The sequence below is a fragment of the Ascaphus truei genome, chromosome 9 (genome assembly GCF_040206685.1).
Source record: "Ascaphus truei isolate aAscTru1 chromosome 9, aAscTru1.hap1, whole genome shotgun sequence".
Classification (NCBI taxonomy): Eukaryota; Metazoa; Chordata; class Amphibia; order Anura; family Ascaphidae; genus Ascaphus; species Ascaphus truei.
In genome coordinates, this window is record NC_134491.1 from 52,056,252 (window position 1) to 52,080,841 (window position 24,590).

The window sequence follows — 24,590 nt, forward strand, 5'->3', positions numbered from 1 at the left end:
GCGACTGAGGGCACCGGCACATCACGTGCAGCTCTATCCGAGTAGGAAGTAGGTGTTTGTATGGAGTTAGCAGTGTAGCTGGGGCTTGCAATGGGGGAGCTGTCACCTTAAAGTGAGCGAATGATTGCTTAGAGGGGGGATCTCTTTCATTAACTCGCTGCTGGGATTCAAATCCTTCACCATGCAGCCAAATCACCAGAGCATCAATGCAGACTATGGGCAGTATGTGTGTGCCCAGCATGCTGAATCTGCCCCCCTGTTGGGGAATGTAAGTTTATTTTAATTACTATTCTTTATTTCTGTAATTATACAACCACTGTTGTGCTGCTTCCCTGAAGAGCTTGCAATCTCAGTGAATGGGATAAAGTGACTATATATTCGGATATGGGTCTCATACCAGCTTTTTCCACATCAAAGACTACATTGTATTTCTTTTTTTTGTCAGCTAGGTTCTAACTTTAAGAAACGATATTGTCCCCTAAAGTGGATGTTTGGGAGATGAAGTTTTGAACCAACCTTTTTGATGATTACATTTGCAATTCTCTCCCAAAGTATTACTTTTTTAGTATTTGTAAAATACTTCACATATTGTGAACTCCTCAAGCAATTTATGGCAAGGATTGTTTTGATGCACTCTGAACTCTTCCTTCCTGTATACAATGGCAACAGAAATATTTTGCATTCCTTACTAAGTGGCAGGATATCTTTTAAATGGTATATGTAATTATGGGTCAGTGCTTTGTATGCAAAACAAATGTTTAATTCTGCATGTAACTAATAATCTAAATAATATGTTGGGGTGTTACTAAATGAGATGTGCGTGTTCACATTTTGTTATGGTGAATGTACAATGTGGATCACTTATACACAGCTGGTGAAAACTACAGCAGAATATCATTCTGCACCCTGAACACATTTCTGTCTCGAATTCTCAGCTGAGAGCTGCTTAGTACAGCAAATGTGCAGGTGTGACATCATCCATAAATGGATGTGGTTTCCCCATATAAGCAATGCAAGATAGTGTAGGAATACTTTCTGCGAGTACAAACACATATCGGATTATGGATTGATGGAAAAGATCCTTCTCTGGAGATTTGCTGGAAAAAAAATTAGTCTCTTTAAGCTTTCGCCTGCAAAACCAAGCCAATAGTTATTTATATATAACACACTCGCACTCGCACACACTCACACTCTTTGGGAAACTACAGCCTTTCTTTAAACCGAGCTGTCCGTTGTTTGCAGATAGGTAACGTGACATAAAGTGGTACAGTATATGTTGTGCTATTTAAAAGTGCCTGTTTGATTACTGATTTGCAGAGACCCCAGAGACAGACACCCGCGGGAGCTTCGTTTGGCTTTTCAGTGTTCAATTTAATGAATGCCATCATGGGAAGTGGCATCCTGGGGTTATCATATGCAATGGCCAACACGGGAATAATCGGGTTTAGGTATGTATAACGTATGCATCGCTGTGCAAAGCAAAAATGACAGTACCGAGAATTCTAGTCCAACAAGTGCACAAAACATACAAGCACGTGGTAGGAAAATAAATCCCTGCCCCAGAGAGCTTACAATCTAATTCCATGCCTCTGTGCAAGCAATAATGAACATCACTGTTTTGTAAAGTGAAACTGATGTAGGAAAAGTGCATTAAATAACATGATGATTTTATTTTTTGATTTTTCAGAGACTGTCGCCACTTGCGACTGTCTCTGAACCAATCAATGACCCCGTCGCTAGCAACGTCGCTGAAAGTTAAATTATAACTTTCGCGGGTGACGTCATCAGTTGCGTTGCCGTCGCTAGCACTATAACCGCGGCCTTGAGGTTGGAGGAAAGGCTATTTCACCAGCAACAAAGGAAAGGGTTCTTTACAGTAAGGGCAGTTACAGTGTGGGATTCATTACCCATGGAGACTGTGACGTCAGATACAATAGATTTGTTCAAAAAAAGGGACATCTTACTGAAAGGAAAGGTGTACAGGGATATACCAAATAAGTTAACATGGGAAGGATGTTGTTGCAGGGAGTAATCTGATTGCCAATTCTTGGAGTCAGGAAGGAATCTATTTTCCCCCTTCTGAGATATTATTTGATGATGTTTCAGTGGGTTTTCTGTTTGCCTTCCTCTGGATCAATATACTGTAAGGACGGATATAGGATAAAGTATCTGTCGTCTAAATTTAGCATAGGGTGAACTTGATGGACGTTTGTCTTTTTTCAACCTCTTCTACTATGTAACTATGTAACTATGTAGTTCTATTGAATAATATACCAGACACTAGGTCCAGGTGCTGAACGCTAACTCTGATGCTTGTTTATATTTGCTTAAATTTAAAAAAAATAATAATAATAATCCCACAAATGTATTGTAAATGTAGGGGCAATTAACCAATCGCTTATTCTTGCTTGCATCAGCACTGTATTCAACATAGGTTAATTCTTAACACCAGGCATGGGAAGCTTGTTTCAGCAAATTGTATGTATATAAGCAGAGAATCAAAATACGCCACCAGAATCTGATGAAACAGACACAGCACTGCCGATTTCGTATATCAAAAAGGAATCTTTAATTGCCAGTGCTGTGTCTGTTTCATCAGGTTCTGGAGGAGTATTTGATATATATTATTATATTTTTTAGAAGTATGAAATGTCCTCTTTCCTTTAACTGGCGGCTGTGGAGGTTGCGTGCCATAACCCAAGGGGAATAGTCCAACATCCCAAGACGAGACGAAACTCCATAAACGTTGTCTCATCTTTCCATGACACATACACGGCTGCGAGTCTTTCTTCTCCCCGGTGTGGGTTGGAAGGGGGAACTATCTTGACAGATTTGGCCTGTCAGCAGTTTGTGTTTTGCTGACAGACTTTCACGTGAGCTTGTGAAACCGTACCAATAAGAGAATCCACCCGCCCCCAGCACCATCAGGGTCTAAATGTGCTTCCAAGAGGCCTCGGCGTTATGCTGACACGTAGCTGTAATGTCACCGACACAAGAAAGCTTCTAGTCTTAAATGTCCTATTGTCCCAACATGTTATAATAAAGAATCTCTTCTGTTCAATCTTTCAGTGTCCTGCTGCTCATAGTCGCCTGCCTTGCTTCCTACTCCATTCATCTCCTACTTCGCATGTGCATTCAGACTGGTAAGTTGTTACATTTCTTACAGATCCTGCACACTTGACATAGAAATAGTAATTTTAATAACTTTATTTCACTTAGCGCTTTCCTTCCAATGGGACTCACAAGCGCTTCAGTATAGTGTACGGCAGGGGCGCAAGATTTTTCTAGGGGGGGGGGGGGGGCGGCGGTTGCAGAGGCCCCGCGCTCTTTCCCAAGGCATTTAAATTAAATGCCGGGCGGGGGGTGGGTTGTCATGTGAGGCCTCTGCAACTTCCCTTACCTCAGGGGGGCGCAAACTTTTTTCCCTGCGCCCCCCTGACGGCTGTCCCCTCGCTCCCGCGCCCCCCCCCAACCCCAACTTACCCGCGCTCCGGCGTAATGACGTCACGTTGCCATAGCAACGTGACGTCACATGACCTCGCAGCGTCATTTTGACGCCGCGTTGCCATGGCGACGCCGGGAGGAAGCCGCCGGAGCCACGGGTAAGTATGGTTTACAGAGGCCCTGCAGCTCCCCCGGCACTTAATTTAAGTGCCTTCGGGAAGCGCGCGGGGCCTCTGTAAACCCCGCGCCCCCCGTCGGCAGTCTCGCGCCCCCCCTGGGGGTCGCGCCCCACAGATTGCGCACCGCTGCCTTACCTTGATTGAGACAGCTGGTGTGATGCTTCGCCATGGGAACGCAGTGTCAAATCACGCCATGGGGTCACATGACATCACATGACGTGACATCACATGACCCGCTGCGTCATTTCACACTGCGTCGCCATGGGAACTCGGCATCAAATGACGTTGTTGGGTCACGTGCCGTCACATGACCCAGCAGCGTCATTTGGCGCTGGATACAAGGTGAGGGGGGGGGGGAGAGCAGGCAGGGGGCGCCGGGCAAAAAGTTTGCGCAGGTAACCAGCACATAGGATTGATACAGACACAGCCCCTGCCAAAATCACTTTACAATCTGTTTTTGGTGACTGAGGCACATGGAGAAAAAGTGACTTGCCCAAGGTCAGGAGCTGACACCGGGAATTGAACCGGGTTGAAACTCCATGTCAGTCAGTGCCTTTACTCCCTCAGCCGCACCTTCAGCCTAGAATAAATGATGTTGGTTTAGATAAGGTTTCATAGGCACATTTTATTGGAGCGACTAGAATATCATTCCTCATATTCCATGTGCTTTGTTGCCTTATTGGCCTGTCTCTGCTTCCTCATGCGCAATGGATGCACCGACTGCGTCGCGTTACAATATATAGTAGGTTATACACTGATTTACGCATGGAAGAGATTTGCCGTGTCCTGCTGTGCCGTCTAGCATGGGGGGCTAATATCAATATTTTATAAAATGAGACGTAATGGTCATCGGCTCTCAATGGAATTGGTTATGCTGGGGAGTATTGGGTATCTATAAATGATTTATACGATTGTAGATTACATTTCTTTAAAAAAAAAAAAGTACAATATTTTCATGCTTTGATGTGGCTCGCAGGCTTACAATGCTTTGGCCAAAGGTTTAGCTAAATGACCCCTTTTCAATAGAATATATAGCTATTTTACTGTGTATTTTTGGCCTATTGGATGTAGCTTTGGGCTTTTCTGTCGTTTGTAATATTTAAAAGAGCAGTTCCTCCTATTTTTGTTTGTTTTTTTATTTTTACACGGCGTGGGAACTGGGGGTCCCTTTGAGCCAAAATGCACTATTTTCAGCTTTGGGGGGTGGGGTCCCCCTGGTCCGCTGATGCGTACCAGTGAAGTCACCAGATTTTTGAAGTTCTTCAACAGGGAAATGGCTGCCACATCTCGGGGTAGCTGTGACATCATCGGTGGCATCTTCCTATTGGATGGTCATTTAAATCTCCTTTACAAACCAGGAAGTAATACCGGTAACGTCACCAGTAAGTATCTTGGGAAAACAGGGGGGGTCCTCGGAGCTTAAAATAATGCGGATCAGCTCCAGAGGAACCTCTCACCCCCCCCCCCATAGTGTGGTAACCCATTGGCTTCTATATACTGTGCACTGGAACCGGATTACAGCCCCACATGTGGTTAGATAGGGAACTTTAAGAACATTATTATTTAATGTGTTCTGTACACCAAGAAAGAGTCTTCTCCGACATTGATTACATTTACCTGCCTCCGTGTCATTCACCTGTCACCTCTGTCTGCTGAACTATCACCTGTTCCTCGCGTACACAGGTAATTCTATTAATTGATTCTGCTTCTGACGACACTTATTATTTTACCTTGCCCTGTGGCAATAAACCTCGTTGGCACCCAAAGAGTTAACAGACTATATTGTAAAGGTGTATTTTGCCTATACAGATCTTTACTGAGAACGTGTACTAAAAAGCAACATAAGTATTTGTACAGTAAATCCTGAGCATGTCATCGCTTTTGGCCTCAATGGGCTATAATAATAATAGCATCAGCATGTTCTTGTATAGCGCTGCTTGTGTTACGTAGCCCTTTACAGAGACATTTTGCAGGCACAGGTCCCTATCCCGTGGAGCTCACAATCTATTTTTTTGGTGCCTGAGGCACAGGGAGATAAAGTGACTTGCCCAAGGTCACAAGGAGCTGACACCGGGAATAGAACCAGGCTCCCCTGCTTCAAACTCTCAGTGCCAGTCAGTGTCTTTACTCACTGAGCTGCTTCTTCTCCCTGAGCAATTTTTCTCTTGTTTTGGTGCCACTCTTGTAAATACTTTATCGTTAATGTATATTGCCATTTGCACAGAAAGCATTCCCTGAAAGCTCACGCCCTGCGTGCTAACGCGCGCTCCCTAACTTAATATTGCCTTGCTAAATATTACAACTGTTAATGTCAAATGTTAGGGTGTCGATTGGAAGAAAAAGGGGGAGCCTGCCAACAACAAACGGTTGACAGAAGGGTCATGAGCACACCCCAAAACCTTTGTCAGTAAATGGGGTAAGGAAGTGGTGTCAGACTGATCAGTTTGAAATGCCAGATGTGAAATATCTATATTAAACTCAGCATTGGTGTGGATGGGGCGGGTGTAACTTCTTGTTTTTTGAAGCATTTTTCGCAACCATCTATTGGTCATATATACAGAATTAGAACTATTTCCGCATTTTTTCCAAAGACCGGATATGGCATTTGCCGGGCAGAGTTAATGAACAATTTTCACGAGTCCCATGTCTCGTGTGACCGCTCTGTGTTCCAGGTGAGTAACATTCATTGTATAACATAGCTGTGAACGCCTTCTTATCCATGTACATATGGTATTTCTGCACATTATATAACCAGTTTTTGGAAGGCAGTATATATAACACTTGATGTATGCCCACAAGAACAGCCAGCTTAACCCCGCCTGCTTCGTCCGTGTTACTTTGTGTCCTTTGAAATCCTAACCCCTTCATTGCCAGTGGTGCCAGCAATGCAACAAAGGTGTTAAAGTTAATACAGTTGGGATTCTGGTCTAAAAGATACCCCGCTTCTGTTATTCATACAGTATCCTCCTTCTGTCTACAGCAGTCACATCATATGAGGACATTGGTCTCTTCGCATTCGGCTCACCAGGAAAGGTACAGTTCATTTTCTTATCTGGTCTCTTTGGTTCAGGTAAGCTAAACCAGCAGTGCCGTAAAAATCAGGATTGCTTATGTGGTCCTAGGGTGGGGTAGAGCACAGCTGTGACAAGGAAGGATTGCAGATGTTTTGGTTTGGAATCTAGATGTGCTTTGTAAAGCTAGTCCAAATAATTCTACAGAGGTTCCCCCGGACATCCCTAAAGGATTCCCTGCAATTTTCAGGTCATTTTAAAAATTGGATCAAATACAGAAGAATTTACAATGTATCTGATCTCAGACACGCTATTAGAGAGGGTTGGGGTCCCTTACAATGCATCTGATCTCAGACACGCTATTAGAGGGGGTTGGGGTTCCTTACAATACATCTGATCTCAGATGCGCTATTAGAGAGAGTTGAGGGTTCCTCCAGAATTTCATAATATAATTATAAGGTTCCTTAACTATAAAAAGTTTGGAAACCCCTGCTCTATACCATGCCATATATTCTGGAACTACATTGTTACATTATGGGTCTTCTAGGTATAAATGTAAGTTAAATGTAATTTGCAGAAAGTACCACAATAACCCAGTGTAATTTATGGGCTTAATTTGCAGGGAATCCATTGCAGTGTCTGCACAATCTGTGTTTGGATCTTCCCATGAATCGTATAATTCCTGTGAGGCATAATTGCTTATTTGTTTCATTAAGTGATGACCATTTTTTTCCCCTCTAGGTCGTTGTGGCAATTGCAATCCTGATTCAGAACATTGGCGGTAAGATCTATAAATGTAACTTCATGTTAATTCTCATTTACATAATATGTGATCACTACATAATTCTCCCCCCCATTCCCTCACCCCCCATCCCCTCACCCCCCCCCCCCCATAATGTTCTCTTCAAATAACTAGTTACATCTTACCTATAGGATAAGACACTTTCTGTCTATGATATTTATATATTGTTGTTAATATATGCCACGGGCAGGAGGCGATCTGTATCAAAACTGAAGTTTTACATTCTGAATCTCCATTCAGTAGGTTGGGATTTTTTTCCCTTCTCATCTTGAAACAGAATGCAGAATAGCCCCTTCCAAGTCACTTTACTCAGCATAGCCTGGAACCCGGTGAAACAGAATGCAGAATAGCCCCTTCCAAGTCACTTTACTCAGCATAGCCTGGAACCCGGTGAAACAGAATGCAGAATAGCCCCTTCCAAGTCACTTTACTCAGTATAGCCTGGAACCCGGTGAAACAGAATGCAGAATAGCCCCTTCCAAGTCACTTTACTCAGTATAGCCTGGAACCCGGTGAAACAGAATGCAGAATAGCCCCTTCCAAGTCACTTTACTCAGTATAGCCTGGAACCCGGTGAAACAGAATGCAGAATAGCCCCTTCCAAGTCACTTTACTCAGTACAGTATAGCCTGGAACCCGGTGAAACAGGCGGCTCTCCAAAATGGTATATGTACAAATTGCTTGGAACTGAGTGAGTGCTGGAGGGCATCAGCAGCATTTTTGCAAACAGTGAAATCAATTTCACTTTATAAACATATGTTCTGAAGCTCTGTTTACAGTAGGTTTTCCACACTACCCTCAGGAAACCTCAACCAGATCATGTTTAAGGGCAGTGATTTTCAACCTTTTTTTTGGTTTAGGAACCACAAGTGAAATTCTTAGGAACCCCAACCCTCTCTAATAGCGCGTCTGAGATCAGATACATTGTGGAACCCCAACCCTCTCTAATAGCGCGTCTGAGATCGGATGCATTGTAAGGAACCCCAACCCTCTCTAATAGTGCGTCTGAGATCAGATGCATTGTAAACTCTTCTGTATTTGATACAATTTTAAAATGACCAGAAAGTAGCAGGGAACGATTTAGGGAGGCCCGGGGAACCCAAGGGTTCCTAGGATCCCTGGATGAAAAACACTGTTTTAGACATAACCATCTAATATTCCACTCCTGTATAAACTAAGTGAAATCATGTGTTCTTGTTGATTTTGATTGTTTATTCCTAAAATATGGGGTGGTGGAGGTGCCGTGAGGATAGGGATAGTTATCAGTGTTTTATAAAATGGTGGAACCACTGGGCTAGATTTTGAGACAAGTCAAATTTTAGAAACTTTTAGGCCATTTCAAATTTCTTGAACCAAGGTCCTTGTAGGATCGGAAACATTGTTGCTGTCCTCTGCAACCCATCTTTATTGCGCCTTTCACAAGAAGTGTGTAAGTGCTGATCTACTTCTCACGGGTTTTACTGTCACTTGTCTCTTGTATGTTGTGTTGGCTACTGTGACAGATAAAGTTCAAGGGAACTGGTCCCAAATTCAGGGCTCAGTCACAACCATGACATGTATAAATATATAATCCATAGATAGAAGTCACACATATAGGAGCTGAGCTATAATCAAAGCTATGTGAGACTTAATGAACACCTGTATATTTTTAACTCCTGTCAATATGTAAATAAAGTAGTACATAAGTATCTCCGAGGTGGTGACAGACCTATATATATATCATAATGGTCATGACTACCCTCTCATTGAAACAACCTGCATAAATAACATGACACATTGGAGTAAACCGGTAAGTACTCACTAATGTAGTAGCTCATCCTTGGGTGCTGCGTGCATCGCGCCAGCATAGCAGGGAAGGTAGATGTCCCATAGGGTCCAAAAAACGGAGCACAGCAGTATCAGAGAAGGGGGCCACAAACCAGCAAAAACGTTAAAAATATATATAAATATTTAATAAATATTTTTAACGCAACTGTGACAGGACCAAGTTTTCCACTTTATTTAGCGGGAGTTAAAAGAAACGGGAGTTTACTAAAGTCTGGCAGGGAAAGAGTTAAGCGAGTACACAAAAAAGTAAGTGTATGGTTAAAGTGAGAGGCGCAGTGTTTGGGAGCCTGGCGGCCTCGTCGTGATTTTGATTAGAATCACAGAATTGAAGAAATAAACGCTTTAAAAAGAAACTTACATGAAAAAGACCCGTAGTGCGCAGTAAAAGAGGGATTTACCTGGGGAAGTTTTGGGGTTTCATTCTTGCGGGATTTCTGTGGTGAATTGAGCAGCATGTGTCCTTAAGCAATATCCTACGTGTTTTTTAAAAATAAATCAGTTCTGTGGTTTTAGATTAAACGTACTACTTTTTATTTTATTTTTTATTTTAATGCAACTCTCAGTGGCATTTTTTTCTGAGTTTTAATATACTGATCGTCCTTTGATTTTTCTATAGAATGTTTTAAAGACTTTTCTAGCAGTGCAAGATCTGTGTAACACTTTCCTGTTTGTGATCATTTGTTGCAAATATTCCCCGCAGTTTGAGCTGTAAGCTGTAACAATAGATAATGTTACCTTCATAATATAAGAATATAGTGTAGCTGCTGAGTTACACTGACCTGTAGGATTGATTTGAAACGGAAAGGCAGCCATTTAGTGAACCCTGGGAAGCAGGATCTTGCTGATCTATCACGGGAGAACCATCGATCGGCCGCTTAGGTAATTAGTTTTCAATAAAGGTAATCAAAGGCTGCATATATTAAAACAATTTTTTTTTAAATATAAACTGCTTGGACTGCCTCTTTAAGGAACTGCTGCCTGTTCTAACTATATCATCCTGGTTCTGGAATAGTCCATTCCTCTGAGTTCACAGTAGTTGAGAGGTGCAAGGGGATTATTGAAATGTAACCTAAATTCCCCAATGTTTTCTGCTTTGTTTGTTTTCACCTATTGATGTATATGTATCCATGGATGTGTGTTTGTATAATGTAATGTATTGGGGAGTTTTTAATTCTAATTCTGGAAAGTTCGACTCCCCCCTTGGAAATCAGGATACTTGGACTTATCTAAGTGCGCTGTGAGAGGAGCTTCTGGGTATAACATGTCAGTGTGGACCTGGGAAAGGGGTGGAGTGGGTCAGACTGAGCTGGGGTGCCAGCAAACCCTCTGACAATTGATCTGGGGATGAACTAATGCTCTCTGTATAAGCTAACTCCTGTGTAATGCCCCTACTTAATCAGTAGGGTTTGTTAATTTAGTTTATTTTGGGGGGTTTTGTTCTCACTATATAACAAATGTGTAAACTGGCTGCTAAGAAAGCCCAGCTGTTGTGACGAGCATACTCCAACCTCCAGGTCCGACCGGCCACAGCTACACCGACGGTTTTTGCCCTTACATAATTATTTCGGTAATTCGGTAGACCAAAAATGAATGACTTTGTTTCTTGTTTTTGTTTTTTTTAATGATTTTTTTATTTTTTGTAGCCCAGACCTGCACCTGCTCATCAGGCTTTAAATGACTCCATATATTTATTCTGTATAATAAACAACCATGTGGGTCTGCAGTGTTACGTTGGCATTCCTGTACACCAAGCATATAGAGCCCAGTTCATGTTCTGACAAAATCCCCGATGCACATTCGACATGAGAAATTATTTCGTTCATTGTTATACCGTGGTGTAACTACCGCCCGAGGGGTCCCAGCTCCCGGGACCCACCCTCAGGAGTCTTGATATCCCCCACCCCCCCCACCCCCCCAGTGGTCAGAGGTGCCGCGCTCTTCACACAGCAATGAAACGGATTTCCGGGGTGAAAGCGGGGCCTCTGTAACAGAGCTGCCTTCCTCCATGATGTCGCTGCCTCAATCCTATAGCCAGAAAAAAAAGCAAATTCTGACCCACCCCTTGGACAATAAGTCATTGTGTTCATGTTCCAGGAGGGCCCCTCCCATCTCTTCCCTCCCCACCCCCCTCCCCCCCCCCCACCCCCCTCCCCCCACCCCCCACCCCCCCACCCAACGCAAAGCATTGGAAACTTCCGCAAGGAAGGGTCGCTGCATTACAAGTTATCGCTCATTTGTTTTGATAGCTACTTCTTAAAGCTGCAGACAAAGCAATATCCTACATGTGTTTTTTTTTAATAATTCGGTTCAGTTCTATAAGAAAATACTTGTAACGTTGTTTTTGAAAAAAAAAATGTTTATAATGTAACAAGCATTTTTGTTTCTATAGCAACCATTTACAAGGTCACATCCCCCTTCCTCTTCTCACACCCCTTTTTTGAGCCCTGCCCTCTCTAGCACCAATTATATCTAGTGACTGCCTGGTCACATGATCTTCCCCACAGAACTTTGCATCTTTGGTCCTCTTCTGCTGCACTGACAGCCATTTAGTGAACCCCCCGAGCCAAAATCTTCGCCGATTTGATCACAGGAGAACGGATCGATCGGCAACTTAGCTAATTACTTATTGTGTGGATTGTATTGATGCACATATTAAAGGGGAAAATAAAAATAAAAAATTAAAAATTAAAAAAACACGACCGCTTGGACTGCCGCTTTAATGGCTGATACACGGCCCGCACACTGTTAGCATCCGCGATGCCAAGTTTTAAAATAGACTTTATTTCAGACCAGAAGTTATTTCCCGGCAGTATCGCGGCGTGAATATAAACGGCTGCCGTCGCTTTTATTTGCCTGCCTTGGATTATACTGCAAATTGTAACCTGCGTTCTATGTTCCCTCCCAGGTCATTCAGCTTTATTGTTTACACCTTTTAATTCTTCACAAAAGAGGAAACCTTTATTTTTATTTTTTACGCTGTTTATCTTTTAAAAACATCTCAAGTTAAAAGCGCCAGGTTACTCATTTCGCTTCCCAAAATTGCTAGCACCTAATTAACACCTTACTTGCCGCGTTTCCTTCGGCGTTTACAGTACCTTCTTTTTTTTTTTTTTTTTTTCACGTGACCTCTCTATGTAATAAAAACCAGAAGCAGGGTAGTTTCCGGCACCTTTTTATTGTCCGGGAGACCAGAGGAGCATTATCAAATTTTTTTCTTGGCTTCCAATAAATCTGCGACATTTTTATTGTTTTGTTTCCCGAGGAGAAAGCCGAGGCGGAACGTTTCCGTGCGCCCTTTCTCTCAATGGCTTCCTTTCTTCTTTTAGTGTGCAGCGGGACTCGGAGAGCAAGTGAATGTTGACGTTTTTATATGGTGAGCGAAAGGAGGGGTCCGTAGCCACAGAGCTAAGCCGAGCGAGAGAAAAATGTGCTGATCCTGGCTGATTCTCCTCCGAAACGGAAGAGTGGATGGTTTTCCTATGCGTGACCTCCACTCGTACTGCAAATAATTGTAACTCCAATGGCAAAACTTTCTGGGCCTAACTTTTTTGCTCAAGTGTGAAAATAAAATAAAATTGCAGTTTGTTCCAAAACCATCTATTCCATTTAATAAGCGATACTTCAATGTGCTTGTTAATAAGTAGTACTTCTCATGGCTACTTAAGCCTGATATCAATTATTACCCAAGTATTAGATAGGCCTCAGCCCAGTAGGTTGCCATCTATCCTTGGCCAGACCATGTGAGAGGTGTTTCCATGGGCAAAAGGAGTAAGTTAGCTTAGAACCGGAGTACTTTGAGCTTTGCATTACCACCGTTCATACAACCATCTATTCCACACCACATCAACATGGTTACTTATTTAAGAGTTGCCCAATATATTTACCACAGGCATGGACATTTCTAAAGTTCTAGCACAGCTGAGCCAACCCAATTGCTCATAGCCTGGCTATTCTTGATACATTATTTTTTTTTATTTTATTTTGTAGTTATTTTTAGTTCAACCAAATTTATTGGTCACTTTTTTTTTTCTTCAGAATTTAGGACAAGCCACATTGTGTTGGTTTCAGATAACCAGACACAGGCACGGAAACTTGATGCTTTACTTTGGAAATGCACTAGAGTCTCCGCTGAAAGACTTTGGGGCTTGTCGCTGAGCTGATGCAATCTGTTTGCCTTTGGGGGGGGGAAGGTATGCCCATGTAGATGTGTAGTTACACCACCATCTGCTGGCCAGCTGATCAAAGCTGTAGCACTAGCTGGGCCCTTCTGCCTCCGAGCTTGTTATACACATTACAGCTTTATATGCCTACCCTCTCTGCAGCCGCTCCCAAATAAGAATGCTGCAGATCTGTCCTCGAGGTTTTGTTGACCCATTAGAAAGGGTGCAGGCGCGGGCACAAGTCATGTCTTGGTTAATCTTCTTTGAGTTCCCTTGCCACTAGGAGACCAGCGGATTCACTTGCTTTGACCCAGGACGGCAGGAAATTAAGAAGCACTTTTTAATGAGACATTTTCAAATGAATACATTAACTTGAACCCATTTGGGGTCAAGTGAAACTTGGAGGCAATATTTATTTATGATGATTTGAACAGCAGTTGTATATATTTTTAAAGAACTGCAGCTTGAAGGGAAAAATAATTTATTATGTAAACAGCATTTGTATACATTAAAGGAATAACTGCAGGGACCGCAAAAGACTTTTGGTAAATATATTCCCTGGCATTTTTCCTCTTTGGTTTAGGGTGCCATATGTTTGGTTAGCACCCCACTACTTATGAAAGGTTTGGGTGGAGAACGAGGGATATCTTTTAATTTGACTTTGATTGTGTTGGCATTTGGGATGAGAAATCTATGAACCAAGGACAAAATATAAAAAGATTGATATGTTTAGTTAAATATAAGGCTAATATCTCCACAGTAACAACTGGATTTTATTTCTTCATTGATGTTGATTTTTTTACTGTGTTGTTGGACAGATTTAACAGACTTTTTTTGGCTGCTTATATTTACACTTTTTTTTATTTAATACTACCTGAAAGTACCGGCATTCTAAGATACCAACCCCCTCTTCCTCTCTTCCCTCCTCTCTTCCCGCCTCTCTTCCCTCCTCTCTTCCCTCCTCTCTTCCCCCCTCCTCCCCATTTCTTTTCATTCCTCCCCTCCTCACACCCTCTACCCCCTTCTCTCTCTCCCTTGTCTCTCTCTCCCCCTCCCATCACTTTCCTTTAATACCTTATGACGTCCCCAATTCTTTCCGCCTCTCCCTCCTCCAGCGTTCTTACTTTCGCCTCGGATGCCAACTGACTTCCTCATGTTCTTTTTGTGCAAACTTCATAGCTATGTGACTCATTATGATGTCACCAGTATGATGTCACGTGCCAGATATATAGCATAGCAGGTACAACACCCAGTGGCTGACTTTCTTAGAGAAATTGGAACCTAACGTCCCTAGCCGCACCCCCTTTGGCGTGTTCGAGAGGATACAAACCATGACAGTCGCCTTATCAGATACATCAAGTAATTCTTCCAAGTTTGGATGTTCTAGGTCTTATAGTTTGGACATACATAACATACATTACATACACAGAGACTCATTTGCATGTCGTAGACAGGTACACACACACACACACACACACACACACACACACACACACACGTGTAAGAGAAACTGTTGACCAACCTGGTGTCAAACAATTGACTTCCCAATTACCAAAGTAGTGATCAATTATGCTCTGGCTCAGTGACTTGCCTGGGGTTGTATCCTGTATAAATGACCGTTTAGGAGGCAGCTGACACCAGGGGAACTTAAAGCACATTAATCAGTCAGTTCTCCACTTTTGGTAAACATGAGTTGATTATCTTGTGGTTTTTTTATTTTTTTATCTTCAATGCGACATTGTGATGTAAAAATATGCCAGCTTTCAAATTAATGTGTGTGTGTGTGTGTGTGTGTACACAATGTTAATAAATAATCTTACTCCACGTGTTTTTTAATTTTGAAAATATATAATAAATGAATAACTCACACAATCTACACACCACTGCAAACCTGTAGCTCCCGGCAGCACGGACCACACACACAAAAAATGTGTGTCACGCGCGCCCGCACCTACTATAGAACAAGCCATAGCTCGTAAATATGTTAAACTGTTGTAATCTAATTGTATTGTATTGTATGTCTTTATTTATATAGCGCCATTAATGTACATAGCGCTTCACAGTAGTAATACATGTGGTAATCAAATAATTAACAGATAATATAAATAACAGGTCATGGGAATAAGTGCTTCAGACATAAAAGTAACATTAAGGAAGAGGAGTCCCTGCCCCGAGGAGCTTACAGTCTAATTGTTGGGTAGGGAGAACGTACAGAGACAGTAGGAGGGAGTTCTGGTAAGTGAGTCTGCAGGGGGCCAAGCTTTATGTATCGTGTGTTCAGAATATCCACAGTGCTATTCATATGCTTCTTTAAGCAAGTGTGTCTTAAGTTGGGTCTTAAAGGTGGATAGAGAGGGTGCTAGTCGGATACTGAGGGGAAGGGCATTCCAGAGGTGTGGGGCAGTCAGTGAAAAAGGTTTAAGGCGGGAGAGGGCTTTAGATAAAAAGGGGGTAGAAAGAAGACTTCCTTGAGAAGAACGCAAGAGTCTGGATGGTGCATACCGAGAAATTAGGGCTGAGATGTAAGGAGGGGCAGAAGAGTGTAAATCTGAAACACGTAGATTACTGTAAAGTCTGAGTTCAAAGTATGGTTTGAAGTGTCCCCCTTTTTGCTGAAATGTCCAACGTGAACGACGCTGTGTGATTGCATCATCGAGAACGCGGTGATCCAGACGCTCCCACTCCTGAACTATACATTGTTTTACGAATTAGTTTTTTAGGTCCTCCTAGCGACCATCCTTTATCAGGACACATTTTATGGCAGCGTTTTGGACCATAATTCTTGAATAATGTGCTGCTTCTTTGCTAAATACCATTTTGTAACGATGCACGTGATGAGGTCATCGTGCCGTCACCAATTCCATAGAATATTTATTAGATTATCAAATAATTCTGACGTGTAATAATCTACTGTAAGAGACCTATAATTGCTCACATTGTCATGGAAATTGAGGGAAGTCGCTGCAAGATACAGTATGAAGAAAGAAAAAAGTGTGTGTGTATGTACACATACTCACACACTCACACATACTGTGAGTGTATGTGTACACACACATATATATATATATATATATATATATATATATATATATACACACACACGTGCATATACACACACACGTGCATATACACACACACGTGCATATACACACACACGTGTATATACACACACACACGTGTATATACAGACACACATATATATACCAATTTTTGTATTCTTAGCTCGGTCTCTATCCTTTCTTTCTTTGTGCCAAGTACAATTACATTTCCTTCGTGGGAGTTTCTTTTAACAAAACTGCCTCATAGCCTTTGACCGTTCTAAAAAAGAATATCCATCCCGAAAACACTGCTCATCGCCTCTCCTCCTGCCAGCAATAGCCACATTTAAAATGCATAATGTAGGCCTGGTGCAAGGAGTTAGCAGAGCTTTCCACAGTGAGAAAATCCGCCCCATCTCTCAGCAGTACACATGCCCTGCAAACATATATTAAATAAATGAAAACATACCAGGGCTGGAAGATAAACATGCTGCTTCCTCCCATCGTGCATCTGTTTGTTTAGGGACGGCTAATTAATCCTTTAAGTAGTTGATGACCGGCCACCAAGTGCTGAAAGTCTGATTGACTTTTTAATTCCGGGGATAAATACTCCAAGTTTAGGAACCCTTCTTACAAGACTTGCATTCAGCGTGTTGGCCATCCCCTGCCTTATATTGAGGGTAACTTTGTCCGGGGACTCACAAAGCAACAAGGGGAGGTGTATCGTGCCCTGATCTGGTGTTAACTACTGTTCATGTAAATGGCATTTAACAGAGAATCGGGATGCAGTACCCCCCAGCATTTAGTGCAGGGGTGGGCAACTCCAGTCCTCAAGGACCACCAACAGGTGAGGTGTTCAGGATATCCCTGCTTCAGCACAGGTGGCTCAGGAGCCACCTGTGCTGCAGCAGGGATATCCTGAACACCTCACCTGTTGGGGCCCCTTGAGGACTAGAGTTGCTCCCCCCCCCCCCCGAGTGTTCCCTTTTCAAGGGGCAGTCTCTTCTAGGAGCAAAGTGCTGTGAAGTAACGTGATTAAGCACTGTTCTATGAAAAACTACAAATAAATACTTGTCTGATTTTTACATTTATTATTATTATTATTTATTTTAATTCTTAATGTCTCTATGCTAACCCTATGCTTTTGAAGTGTTTTTACAAACTGTACCTAACCTGTTTTGTAAACTGTTTCTTATACACACACACACATTCAGACTTTATTTCCCTCTTGGTCTGAGCTAACTACGAAGCCATCGCTGACCAAAGAGCCTAAGTCAGAGAAGGATTCTGGGTAGTGACACGCAGATAAGCATTTAGCTTCCTATGCAGTGTGTATATATACACGTGAATTGCCTAAAGCAGGGGCGGCCAATTGCAGTCCTCAAGGGCCACCAACAGGCCAGGTATTGGTGATATCCCTGCTTCAGCACAGGTCGCTCAGTCATTCTGACTGAGCCACTGATTGAGCCACCTGTGCTGAAGCAGGCATATCCTTAAAACCTGATCTGTTGGTGGCCCTTGAGGACTGGAGTTGGCCGCCCCTGTCTAGAGCTTTTGCCTACTGCATTACACAGCTTGTACAGCGAAGACCGTGATTATACCAGGAATCGCGCACGACGCCGCGCAGCTTCAAAACAATGAAATGCAGTGAAAGCGCACATACCAATCGCGATGGTAGCGAAGCGACGTTCTGCAAAGCTTCTGTCTCATGAAGAGATTTGAGATTTTTCACAGGTGACTGCCGCATCACGTGATTTGCACGGCCAATCACAGGGCACCTTAAACAAACCATACACACACACACACACACACACACACACACGGCCAGATAATGTCTCTCTCTCTGTCTCCCTGCAGTAGTGCTACAAATCACTTCTGCATGTTCACATGTAGCGCCGCTATGATGACGTCACCGGATCGCTCTGCGGTTTCTGGTTTAATTGAGGCGTAAGTCTCGAACAAGGGAGTACAGAGTCACTGGGCCCACTAAAGTGTGGCTGTTTCATCCTTTTTTGGACTCATCGTCTGAGCGTGGTCACCGACTCTGCACTGTGGCTCCCGCAGTGGGTTATATGAAAGGAGAAATGTGTGTTTGCCACTTTGTTCCTACAAATTTGCAAACGTTAGCGTGACCGTTCCTGTTCTGGCATTGATGGGGTTACGGATGTATATAACATCTGGTAACTTGATATTATTTTCTTAGAAGACTTGCTGTTCTTTCTGAAGCGAGGTTGCTGAGGACACTGGTGAATGTGTCTTGCCGAACGCCAGGCTGCGGCAGTGATGCAAGGAGGCCAAAAACAGCTGTAGGATTTTTCCTAGTCGGGGAGAGTCTGAGATATTCAATACAAAGCCGTGAATGTTTCCGTACTCTGTGACCTAGCAACTGTTTTTATTTAACCTTGCTGTAGGTTTATGCCACTTAACATTAATGTAATTCACGTTTCCAGTGAAATAACATTCCTGCACTTCTGCTTTTTGCATTAACCATTTTACATGAATTTGCTGTTTATACATTTCTATTATGAAAGAGTCATTCTTTACCGTGTTTCTTAACCTCGGTCTAACCCGTCTGTGTCATTTCTATTAAACGGCAAAAGCAAACAATATCAAGGCACACGTCTGTAAATCTCCCTTTCTCTTTCATTTACTGCTGAATAAAAATCTGTAATCTGTATACAACAAAACATTTATTGTCTGGATTCGATTTAAAGCGCCAATCCAAGGGGGCAATTTTTTTTTACGTTGGATTGAAGCGAGGGGGTCTCCAGAGCTGAACACTATCAATTTCAGCTCCAGGGACCTCCTGCTTCCGGAGATACATAGGGGGCGCCGGTAACTGCTTCTCTCATCTGGCAGGCATCACGTAAGGGCGGAGTTTCGAAGCTCCCACGCCCTGTGGGCCAATAGGAAGCCGTGACGTCACCCGGTGCGGCTTTCTATTGGCCCGCGTGACGTGTGAGCTTTAAACTTTGCAGAGATACCGACACTCCCATTGGAGGTCTGTATCTCGGGAAGCAGGGGGTCCCCAGAGCTGAAATGAACGGGGTTCAGCTCCGGGAACCCTCCTACTTCAAACCTATGTTAAACAGTAATACAAAAAAAGTGCATTAATTTGACACGCTGCATAAACCCCGTCAGTCACTCTCAATCAATTATCAATTATCAATGAACTCTCTCCTATTCCTTCATTCCAAACGGGGGGTTATTTAAAATGGTATTGTTTATTTATCACTGCTCATAATTGGGCACCATGTGTTGACGACCCCTTTGGGGCCAGATGGACCCACAATGCATTGCGCCGCAATGTGTCCCTTTGGCATCAAAAGAGTTGGAGAGTATCAGAATGGAAACAAAATGACTTCTCCCCAACGTATCAAGCCAACCTTGGGTAACGGGGGTGATGGAAGGTTCTTTTGAGCTGTCCTTAGATCTGTTCTGTTTCTATTTGCAGCAATGTCGTCCTATCTGTTCATCGTCAAATCGGAGTTGCCTGCCGCTATTTCGGCGTTCTTAGCTGGTGACCACACTGGGTAAGCCGCAACGTTACCCAGGCACAGTAATAGAAACGTGTCATTCCACCTGCAGACGTTTCTGTTCTACAGCACGTACTCTTTGTTCTTTCCAGGAAACCTTACTCTACACACAGCCACTATATGTTTAAGCTTTACAAACAGAATAAGAAGAAGTTGAGATATTCGGAGATGGAGCATATCTATGTTTTCAGCTTTCTTTTAGGTTGGGTTGAAGCTCAGTAGGGTGAGATTAGTAAAGGACTTATTTTAGTCAAGACTCATTTTTGCAACCTTGTCAAACTATGTTGCTGAACTAGAAGTAAGAGTGCCCACACAACAAAGTAACCGTTTCTAGCATTTCGTGTTTATTTTATATTCTTAATGTGTAATCATTATTTTTCAAATTGAGACACAAAGGCAAATGCTGTAGAGTTAAAATAAAGTCTTTCATCCAGTCTAATTCTAAGAGTTGGGGACAATAGCGGCAGATTCTCATGGAGACCAATAAGTTGCTGAATTATTCAGGCAGTGCTGGTGCATTGTAATTTAATCAGGGATGAGGGAATATCCCCTCTCCGGTGTATCATTTCTGAATAAAACATGAGTCCGGGACAGGATTCTCAAAGAAAAATGTGATACTGAGAGGAGTGTCAATGGGGATTTTAAGCTAAAAAAGGACCAGAGTGGCCGTTTGTATGATATAGAATTTAATTTATTTCAATCTCCCGCCAGGGGAAACAAAATGGCTGCCAAATCTTCGACTAATAGAAAGCTGCAGCAGCATCATCGGTTTTGGAAAATCATTTAAATCCTCTTTAAGAAACGGAAAATAATGTTGGTAACTTCACCAGCTTTATGTCGGGAAGCGGGGGTCTGCAGAGCCAAAATTATTTCGGTTCTGCTCCTGGAGGACCCCCTGGTTTCAAATCCTGTAAAAAAAAAAAGAAAATGGAGGCTGTTTTATAGTGGATTGCTCCTTTTTAAAGCAACTTATATTTTCAAGTCCACTATTTCTATGAATAATAATAATTAATAACTATTATCTGTATGGCAAGAATGGCTCCTACACCGGGTGAATGGTTGCCACATATCCATACACGACATTACATACATTGGTTCGTGCCAGTTCAGTTAAAAAAAAAAATAAGAAAACATTGCTAAAAGATTTTAACTTGTTAATTGTTTGTCTATATACAGATCATATCAGGAGCTTCTAATTGTCACACTCTATTACAGCCTAACATTTTAGTGAGCGTTGGTGCGTGAGACATGCAGTAATGTAATTAGAAACAGTGTATCCCCTAGATCAGGAGTGGCCAACTCCAGTCCTTATGGACCACCAATAGGGCGTATACATGCTTCAGTACTGGTGGCTCAGCTGTTGATTGAGCCATTTGTGCTGAAGCAGGGATATCCCAATACCTGGTGGCCCTTGAGGACTGGAGTTGGCCACTCCCTGATCTAGGGGATACAATTAGGGAATATAAATATGTTTTAAATTAGATTTTGTGCAAATCCTGCCCAAATCTGCCCTTGCTTTCTGTAGATTCCAGCAACGTAGCAAGATGGGAGAGTTGTTAAGTTAGAGAACATTTACATTCCTTTCCATCTTCATGAAGTCCTGCAAATAACATCTCCCATTTATTCTCTGCAACAGAAACGTTGAACGATGTACGTGGGACTAACTGAAGAGATTGAGAACACACACTTATTTTGGAAGGATGCTTGTTAAAAGTGCAGTCCTTCCTAGTTCCAAATTAACCAATGACTGTGACATGTTTAATATTGTATTGTATGTCTTTATATAGCGCCAAAAGTGTACTCAGCGCTTCACAAAGAATACAGTACAAGGAGTTATAATATATTAAGCGCAGCAAAATCAGACAGTAGGAAAGGAAATCCCTGCCCCGAAGAGCTTACAATCTAATATGTGATTACCTATTTTCTTTCTTGTTTATCACAAAGCTGTATTTAGTTGTATTTTTTTTTAGGTTAACTTTAATTTTGTTCCTTCTTATTGCCGCAATATTACAGCAGAGCAGCAGAGCAGCAGTGCACATAACATTTTGCAAACACAATGAGTCTGTCGGCGTTCTTATCACCAAGCTATTTATTCATCACAATAATAATGAATACAACTTTTGTGGTGTAGTTGTTTGTAATTGTATTTTTTCGTGGTATTTCCTTATTTCCCCTGCCCCCCCCCCCCATGGCAGCCAACAACACATGGATAACTCTCCTTCCAAGATAGGATATGAGGGGAATATAACTCCTCATCTTCCTCCCAATGCCAGTTTATTTTTATGGTCTGCCAGAGAGCAGCTGCCTTTGGCGGTTTGGGTAGTCCTACTGCCTCCTGTCTTTCTAGGCTGCAGTAGAGCTGTGCCCCCAGGCAGAGACCATCCTGCAGCGGCCGCGTGGAGCTGGAATAATCTGGCATCAAATGCCGCCAATGCGCAGATCTTGTAGGCTCTGGAGCATTTTGATGATGTCACTGAAGCGACAGCCAGAGCAAACGTGCGTGGCGCTAGGTCAGATCTGGCTGCTGTAGGGGTGAGTCGGCTGCATTTATATGACCAAGTTATTATTATTATTACTGTTACTGTTATTACTGTTATTGATCCTACTATAAGATGGGATATCTTCTCCAACCTCTCCGGCGTCAAGGCTATGAAGACAAGTCAGACTCCATCTGACGTCCTCTGTTCTTTTGTTGAGTCGCAACCTTCTTGGGTCTATCATCAAAATACTGTATGTGTTTCATGTGAGGAATGTTTGTCTGGTTACACCGGGAGGTTATGCTAGATTGCGGCAGACGAACCCTCGTCAAAGATATCAGAGGATTGTTTTTTCCTGGATGAAGGATTCGCTGGTATACACTTTGGGAAAGGCATGCTCAGAGGCCTTCAAGTGTTCCAGAACTCGGACCTCTTTGGACAGATGCAGGTTCTGCACAGGGATCTGATTAGGAAAGATCATCTTTAGAAGATTACTGCTAAACCTGGGTTATGCGAGATTGAGCTCATTGAAAGACCTGTTCTGGAAAATAGAGACACGGGATGAGGTAGGTACTCTGTATAGAGTAATGATGGGAAAACACAAGCAATATAGAGTGCTCCTCATACATCAATCTGTGAAGGATATGATATCATGGAGTAGGAGTGTTTCGGTGCCTTCCAAACTCTGCATGTTCTATTTACCTTTCTACAGTTCGGATGTGGAACTGTGGGCAAAAGTTCCCAAGATCGATGCAGTTGTAACAACTCATCTGGCAGGCGTTTTGACCACTAAAATACGCTTCTTCCTTCAAAGATCCAATGGATCGTAGAATGGATATTCCCTTTGAATGCAATACACACTCAGTGGCACTGCCTTCAGACCTGGCGTATCTATAGCCTGTGTATCTAGGACTATGAAAAGCGAGAAAGTTGAGCAAGGACATCTTTGATCAACAGTGCACCTAATTTTATATGTGATGCTTCATTTGATAATATTCGTCTCTTGGCTAAATCTAGTGGACAATCAGTCAGACCCAGAAGAGTGTTATGGCTCAGACCATGGTCTGCTGACACTTCGTCCAAAAACAATGCTTCGGTGAAGCATTAGTAGTCATCATAAGAAACTCTTCAGGCGATAAAGGAAGTACAACTTTAAAGACCTTACATTATGAGCCACGTGGATGAACATATGCAAGTATGGCGTAATAAATGAAGCACCCATAGTGTATAAACACTTTTGTAACTTCCATGACTGCATGAAGATGTACGTGTTTCTCAGGCAATGCAATTTTTCAGCATATTTTTCATATTCAAAGTGCTGGTTTTCTGTATAATTAAGAATATTATAAGTTGTTGACACAAAGGGTACATACAGATAATATAGTAAAATTAATTGCTTTACTGTGTATTTATATATCATAAGGACGTGTGGCATGTTGGTGCTGGTACTAGTATTTTGTATTATGACTAGTAGTTATTTTAAGGATCGTATAGGTAGGTAGAGCACAGCCCAACGACATCCAAGGCAGGACCAAGAAAATCAGAAAAAATCCCAGGCAAACTCCAAAATAAACAGATCAATTTATTGGTAAGCTAATGCCTAGACAAGGATCTCACCTACGCATTTCGTGCAGAGGGCACTTTATCAAACACCTTGATAAAGTGCCCTCTGCACGAAATGCGCAGGTGCGTTCGTGAGATCCTTGTCTAGGCATTAGCTTACCTATAAATTGATCTGTTTATTTTGGAGTTTGCCTGGGATTTTTTCTGATTTTCTTGGTCCTGCCTTGGATGTCGTTGGGCTGTGCTCTACCTACCTATACGATCCTGGATTCCTTACCTGTGGATGCACGCCGTGGATACAGTGGACATCTTCCCAAGGTATACAGGTAATGGGCTATATTGCCCTGTTATATATTCTGTTTATACCAGACATTATGCTTTATACTACACTGTTTGGGTTTATATCAGTGCACCAACAGTTGCGCTAGTCAAGTGGACATCGCTAGGTGCATACCCATTGCAGTTGGTTATAATTTTCATTCATGGACGTCGCATGACTATCTGGACACTTATTTCCTTATTCATTGGGATTTAACCATGGACTATTTGAGCA

General features: G+C 42.5%; 1 protein-coding gene across 2 annotated transcripts in view; it reads left to right on the forward strand.

The window, feature by feature from the left end:
* SLC38A6 (solute carrier family 38 member 6) overlaps positions 1 to 24,590 on the forward strand; it is a 46,479-nt gene continuing 21,889 nt past the window's right edge. Inside the window, exons 1-6 of one of the 2 annotated variants that reach the window (XM_075614835.1) lie at positions 2 to 268; positions 1,318 to 1,448; positions 3,070 to 3,143; positions 6,604 to 6,656; positions 7,376 to 7,415; positions 19,916 to 19,994. In XM_075614835.1, coding sequence (XP_075470950.1) covers positions 182 to 268; positions 1,318 to 1,448; positions 3,070 to 3,143; positions 6,604 to 6,656; positions 7,376 to 7,415; positions 19,916 to 19,994 — 464 coding nt within the window. In that variant the 5' untranslated portion in view covers positions 2 to 181. Of the gene's footprint in view, positions 269 to 1,317; positions 1,449 to 3,069; positions 3,144 to 6,603; positions 6,657 to 7,375; positions 7,416 to 19,915; positions 19,995 to 24,590 lie in introns of both variants that reach the window. The other variant, XM_075614836.1, reaches the window with a different exon arrangement.